At 41.4% G+C, this 7,058-nt stretch overlaps 1 protein-coding gene across 1 annotated transcript in view; it reads right to left on the bottom strand.

The window, feature by feature from the left end:
- Positions 1 to 248: 248 nt before the first annotated feature.
- SORL1 (sortilin related receptor 1) overlaps positions 249 to 7,058 on the bottom strand; it is a gene marked incomplete at its 5' end in the record, with an annotated part of 44,219 nt that continues 37,409 nt past the window's right edge. Inside the window, 8 exons of the mRNA XM_015821405.1 lie at positions 249 to 373; positions 1,565 to 1,777; positions 2,073 to 2,265; positions 3,456 to 3,562; positions 3,711 to 3,885; positions 4,598 to 4,762; positions 5,758 to 5,877; positions 6,657 to 6,841. Coding sequence (XP_015676891.1) covers positions 306 to 373; positions 1,565 to 1,777; positions 2,073 to 2,265; positions 3,456 to 3,562; positions 3,711 to 3,885; positions 4,598 to 4,762; positions 5,758 to 5,877; positions 6,657 to 6,841 — 1,226 coding nt within the window. The remainder of the gene's footprint in view (positions 374 to 1,564; positions 1,778 to 2,072; positions 2,266 to 3,455; positions 3,563 to 3,710; positions 3,886 to 4,597; positions 4,763 to 5,757; positions 5,878 to 6,656; positions 6,842 to 7,058) is intronic.

Below are 7,058 nucleotides of genomic sequence, written 5' to 3'. Positions count from 1 at the left end.
TAAGACTAAACAGAAGTTTGGAAAAGAAGAAGAAGAAGGAAAGAAACCCAAACCACAGAAACGCTCGCTAATCAACCTGATTTGAAATTTCACAGCAGTGTGCTACAAAGTGTAATCGTTACTTCTTTTTCGTTTTCTTTTTTTTTTTTCAGCCGATACAAAAATAATGTATTGCAACTCAAAAGTGCTTTTTAGTTTTGTTTTTTTTTTAAAATAAACAGTTGACTTTTTTTTCTTTATCAAATAAAATATTTACACCATTTGTTTGTTTGTTTGTTTTTGCTTTCCGGAATCAGAAGCCTTCTTCATGCTATTACCATGGGGACGTCGTCTGAAAAACCCGTGATCATCGCGGCTTCGTCGTCTTCATCTCCTGGTAAATCAAGGCACAAGGTGATTGACACTCAACAACAATGAGAGACATTCAAGACACGAAGAAGTGTAGAGATGGGCATGAAGGATTACTGGGGATCATCTCTACCTCCTCACCATGATCCATAGAAGTTTGGAAAAGCTCAATAAAAGATGGTTAACTGAGGGATTTGAGGATTAGTGCAATGTTTGGTCTAACCTGTTGACTGTTTTTTATTTCTTTTATGATACCATATTATGATCAGATGTTGGGTCAATTTGATTGCCAGATAGAGATCCCCTCACCTGGAATATTTGTTTATTTAATATAGTATTTTTGTTAAACAGGGATGGGAAAGCTTATAATTATTTGTAGACCCGTTATGTAAAGGGGAGGAGAATTTATCAGTTTTTTTTAAATTTATTTATTTTCAGCATCTAACCAAGGTGGATTCTTTATGTTTAATGTTAAATTTATTGGATATTTGGGTCATCTTTTCCCTTTTTTGTACACAATTTTTTTCTTTCTGCTTTTTTTTTTGTTGTTGTTAGTGTTGGATGCATGTTTTTCTATTTTTCCGTTTTGCATTTCATTCTTTTATAATAAATAATTATATAAATAATAATTATATAGGAAATGTGGCCTAATGAGACCACTTAATCCAGACTCAATAAAGAAACCCAAATTAAATCATTCATTCATTCATCACCCAACTCCAATGGACTCTGGAAATGGCTGAGGTGGAAATTTAACAAGCTGTTTATTAATATCCCAAAGGCAACTGGATATTGTCTGGATATCAAGAGGCAACTGGACTTTCTTGTTTTTCCTTTGAAGATGTTTCGCTTCTCATCCAAGAAGCTTCTTCAGCTCTGACTGGATGGTGGGGAGTGGAAGGATTTATATTCGATGCAAATGACCCGCTCTCTGCAAGGAGTATAAATCCTTCCATTCCCCACCATCCAGTCAGAGCTGAAGAAGCTTCTTGGATGAGAAGCAAAATGTCTTCAAAGTAAAACAAGGAAGTCCAGTTGCCAAACAGCATCTTTGAGACAACCATGACTTGGATGAGTGAGAATCTCCATGGACTGATTATTAATACCAAACCTCAGTCCAGGTAGAGCAGGCACAGACACAATTTGTGGCTTGATGTAAACCTAGCAGTGTTTCTGAATTACACCCAAGCATTCCTAAGACTCGGACCTCACTTACCTAAATCATCTCCAGAGGAGAAAACGGCAGAGCCCAGTCGGGAGTTGTAGTGACTGTTGGCAAAGGCTGTGAAGCTATTCTGAAGTCTTCGATGCCTCATGTACAGGACCACAAACCCAACGCCCACCGTCACTAGTAGAAGAAATAAGACTGGCACCACGATGGCAGCAACATCCTTTGATTTGCCCAGTATGGATGCAGTGGCCTCTCTATCTGCAGAAAGGGGGAAAGGGTTGAACAGAGGAAAAGGGGAAAAGAGAAAAAGATGAAAGAACAGAGCTCACAGAGATTCAATTGATACCAAGAAGTTCTCTGAAAAAGGTCAAAGTCCTTCTCAACATGCTTTGTTGAGCAGAAGACCTGACGTTGGCCAGCTGGAAGAAATATGAACGTGAGGAAAGATCCAAACTCATGTCTCTCCCGTTCTGCTCTTCTGGGGAGCCCAAACAGAAATGTGGTGGAGAAGCTGTCCAGAAGTGACAACAGGAGATGGAGACATTCCCCCTACCTCTTCCCATCTCACTGAAGAGAAGAGTTGCAGGCTCTCCACACATCTGCCCAACGTAGAGACATCTTGCTTGCACTGTGAAGGAGTAATTGTGGCCGGCCTTCAGGTGGGAAACCTTGAAGACGTTCTCCGTAGTGTTCCCCAGGTACGATGTGGTGTTGGTCCCACTGTCAAACATGTGCACCTCATATCCCTGAAGGCGGAAAGAACACATCCATTTAAGGTGAACGGAAGTATTTAGAACAGGGGTCTTCAAACTTGACCCTTTTATGACTTGTGGACTTCAACTCCCAGAATTCCTCAGCCAGGCAATACCTGGCTGAGGAATTCTGGGAGTTGAAGTCCACAACTCATAACAGGGCCAAGTTTGAAGACCCCTGGTTTAGAATTAAGCTGACAGTCTGTCAGAGGAAGAACAGAAAAGGCAGGGAAACTTTATCTTCCAAAATGTTTAATGCCCTGTAGATTATGGTTATGATGTTTGACATCTGTTAGAGGTCCTCTATTTGTTTTCATGTTGATGGCATTTCATTCTATTCTGATTTCCTTTACTCTGCAGCAGTGTTTCTCAACCGTGGCCTGGTTAGTTAAGATGTGTGGACTTCAACTCCCGAAAGATGGATAGACTTCAACTGGATGTCTGGACTTCAACTCCCAGAATTTGGGAGAATTCTGGGAGTTAAGATCCACAGATCTTATACCTCCAAGGTTGAAAAACATTGGTCGACAGCAGGGTTCTTCAAAGTTGGCCCTTTTATGACTTGTGGACTTCGACTCCCAGAATTCCTCAGCCAGGCACATTGGCTGAGGAATTGTGGGAGTTGAAGTCCATAAGTCATAAAAGGGCCAAGTTTGAAGATCCCTGTCTACAGCATAAGGTGACAGCACTCCCTCTCCTGGCTTTCAGAAAACCTGGTGGAGTTTATTATTTGTTAAATGGCCCCTGTTTTGTTTTGTTCTGTTGATGTTGTTATTTATTAGATTATTTTAGTCTGGGCTAACTAAATTTCAAAAAGATTTAATGTTTTTGGTTGATTTTTTTTTCATTTCGTTTGCTGCCTAGAGTCCACTGGATTTGGGTGGCCAATACATTTAAACAATAATATTGCATTTGTGTATAATGTCGCTTTGTTTGGGCTTACTCTGTTACCTGAACTCTGACAGTGTGGTCTGCAAAGCATGCTCTGCATATATACTGTAGCCCTGTGCAATGTAAATAAACAATAAGCCACAATCCTGTCAATGCAAATAAACAATAAACTACGATTCTGTCAACTGTTGCTTGGTGCGTTGTGTTGCACGCGAACCTGGAAATCCTTTGCAGGGGTCAATTAAATGCAGCAGGGAGAGAAAGAGCGTCATTGTAACACAACTGCAACTTACCCGGCTTTCATTAAATTGGCTTTCTTTTAAGGCTAAACTCTTCCAAAACAACAAGATGTGGTCATTTTCTGGGATAATCTTTAAAGCGTCAGGTGCAGCCAAGGAAACTGTAACAGAAATTGGAGAGACAGGTGGATGTAGCAGGTCAATGTAATAGCAACTTCTTAATAAAATGCAGAAAAAAGACCCATTGAATTCAATGGGGCATGCACTCCGGATGATGACAAGTTCAGCACTTACACCAAACACTCTTACCTGTGTTGATTTTCAAATTAGCTTCCTTGCTCATGTTTCCTAGCTGTATGACGATGTGGTATCTTCCACCAGGATCCAGTTTTTTGATGGTATATTCCACCGTGCTGTTTCGGGTCTTCACCTTATAGCTTCGATCTGACTTTCTTATTAAATCTTTCACAGCCACTGCATACAGCTGGGGAGAAGCAGAGGTAGAAACTAGGACACGGGAGATGCAATGTTTCTTCCAACATCCAGCACGAAATATTGTATTCAAGTTGGAGCATCTTTTTAGGACAGAGTCTTTCAATATTGACAACTTTAAGAGGTATGGACTTCTACTCCCAGAATTCCCCAGCCAGCATGGCTGGCTGGGAAATTCTGGGAGTTGAAGTCCATGCAAGGTTGAAGGACAGTGCTTTAGGGAAACAGCGATCCATTGAGAGTTTGGCTGAAAAAGGCTAGATCCCTTCTAGGACATTATTGATCTTGGATTAATTGACTAATTAACCTTGGAATCAAAAGCTAGCATCCTATGTTAAACCCATCCTCTCTGGCACTAGGCATAGGCCCAGGGTTCCATGTTTATGGATCAGTTCACCAAACCTGGACTGGCGTTGTGCCTTGTGAGGACCACAGACAACAAGGTCCCTGAGTGAGACGCAGGCAAATCCAAACAACAGTGAATGTATCTGCTCCAGATTCTTGATGTCCTCAATACAATAATTCTGTTTAATCTATTAAGGCTAACCATGATCCAAAGTCTTCCAATTGGCGCTAACAAGGTTGGACATATTTCCCGTCCTTTCCAAAAGGAGAAAGTGCTGTACCAAGTTCATGATCATAAGGCCCCCAACCATATGTAGAGTCAACGTTGGGCCAAGCTTGGACTGGGGCAACCCTCTTACCATATCTTGGTCTGGGGAATCGTAAGGTGACTCCCATTTAATGATGGCGAATGTTTTTGATAGGTGGACAGCATGAAGGTGTCGAGGAGGAAGGCGATTGTCAGGAATCATCTTCACAACAATATAATCTGAAGGTGGTCCTTGGTAGGGAGAAATAACTCGCACCTGGAGGAAATGAGAAATCAGTAGAGCAATTCTTAATACCATTTTACAATGCCTTGGTAAGGCCACACCTGGAATACTGCATCCAGTTTTGGTCACCATGATGTAAAAAAGATGTTGGTATTCTAGAAAGAGTACAGAAAAGAACAACAAAGATGATTAGGGGACTGGAGGGTAAAACATATAAGGAACGGTTGCTGGAATTGGGTACGTCTAGTCTAATGAAGAGAAGGACGAGGGGTGACTTTTGCTGCCCCAAAGAAGAGGGAGTCAAGCTATTTTCCAAAGCACCAGAAGGCAGGACAAGAAGCAACAGATGGAAACTAACCAAGGAGAGAAGCAACCTAGAACTAAGGAGGAATTTCCTGAGAGTGAGAACAATTAACCAGTGGAACAACCTGCCTCCAGAAGTGGTGAATGCTCCAACACTGGAAATTTTCAAGAATAGACTGGACAGTCACTTGTCTGAAATGGTATAGGGTTTCCTGCCTGATGACCTCCAACTTTATTATTATTATTATTATTATTATTATTATTATTATTATTATTATTATTATTATTATTATTATTATTATTATTATTATTATTATTATTATTATTATTATTATTATTATTATTATCTGAAGCCACACTTCCTGAAAAGCACAATGTGGATTTTCCAGCTCACAAAGCATGGGCTGAATCTAACCAACATGACTGTTAGTTCTGGTTTAGCTTCTTTGCAAGCCTATGGTTTTCATTCTTTCATAACTTACCTTCCACCAACCACTCAATCAGAGAACTTGAATTCCACCATAATGGGAAGAAAAAAGCTCACTCTAAGCTAATAGAGCACGTTGGACAAATCATGGTTAAAGTACAGCTTAGCACAGTGTTTGACCCCACCCAGGTTAAAGGATACCAGAGGAAAAACTTTCAAATCTCCTCTCTCAGTTAAGTTAACTGAGTTGGGTTTTGTAGAAACTGCCAACAAGAATGAATTGAAAGTCTATCCTTACCAGGAATAAATACTGCTCATCTCTGTTAACAATCACAGTCATGTTGTGGAGAGCTGTGGTTGCATTGCTAGGATTCCGGTAGAGTTCCAGGAAAGACGTGGCATAAAATATGCCATATATCTGCCGAGGGTGGAGAGGAAATAAGGAAGAATTAATAAACATGCTAATTCTGCTGTTCTGTGAATAACATCCCAGAATCCTTTAGGCCCAGGGTTTTCAAACATGTTTGGTCCATGGAACCTTTGAGTGGAAAAAAAAAAGTTCCCAGAATCTCCTAATCCACAAAATGGCAGCCATAGCATACAGATAGCCCTTGGTTTACAATCATACATTTACTGACCGTTTGAAGTTACAACAGTGCTGAAAAAAAGTGACCGACGACCGTTTTTCACACTTATGACCATTGCAGCATGCCTGTGATCCAAATTCAGACCCTTGGCAACTGATTCATATTTATGACGGGGGCAGTGTCCCGGGATCACGGGATCCCTTTTTGTGACCTTCTGACAAGCAAAGTCAATGGGGAAGCTGGATTCACTTCACAATTGCAGTGGTTTTTAGCAACTGCAGCAAGAAAGGTTGTAAAATGGGGCAAAACTCTCTTAGCAACCGTCTTGCATAGCAACAGAAATGTGGGGCTCAATTGTGACTGTTAAGTCAAGGACTACCTGTAAAACTTTTTTTTTCCCAGGAAACAAGACTGATCCTTTCCATTTGAGGGATCCTCTCTTTCACAAGTCTCTTAAGAACGCCATCCGGTTTTGACGGAACTCCAGAACATGGTTCAAAAAACACCTTGTTCCTCCCTCCATCCCCACCAAGAAAGTGACAACTCTCAACAACAGAAAGAACCATAGGTCTTCAGCACATGGGATGAATGGAAGAAGTCTCATTTTTACCACATTCCTTGGCCCGCTCCAGTTGCATTCGACGGCCGTCTGGTTGACCGCTTTGGCCTTCAGGCTGGGGGGGAAGGGCCTCGTACCACGGGTCACCACGTGTGCGAAAGAGAGCGGGCTGTCCCCCAGTTCCGTCTTGGCCCAGGCGGAAATTTCATATGGCGTCTGAGCAGTCAGGTTCCTCACTGGGGGGAGGAAAAAAAGGGGAATTAGTTGGAGACACGTACCGTGTCTTTCCCCGAGAAGAAGACCCAGACGGAAAATAAGCCCTAGCCTGATTTTTTTAGGACGCTTGTAATATAAGCCCCACCCCAAAAATAAACCCGTTAAGATCCTCAACCAGACTTAGTACCGTATTTCCCCAAATATAAGCCCTAATGCATCTTTTCGAGCAAAAATTAA

The sequence above is a fragment of the Protobothrops mucrosquamatus genome, unplaced genomic scaffold (assembly GCF_001527695.2).
Source record: "Protobothrops mucrosquamatus isolate PMUCROS unplaced genomic scaffold, P.Mucros_1.0 scaffold1325, whole genome shotgun sequence".
NCBI lineage: Eukaryota > Metazoa > Chordata > Lepidosauria > Squamata > Viperidae > Protobothrops > Protobothrops mucrosquamatus.
Note: the sequence above shows the minus strand (reverse complement) of the source record. Positions and strands in the feature narration are given on the sequence as shown.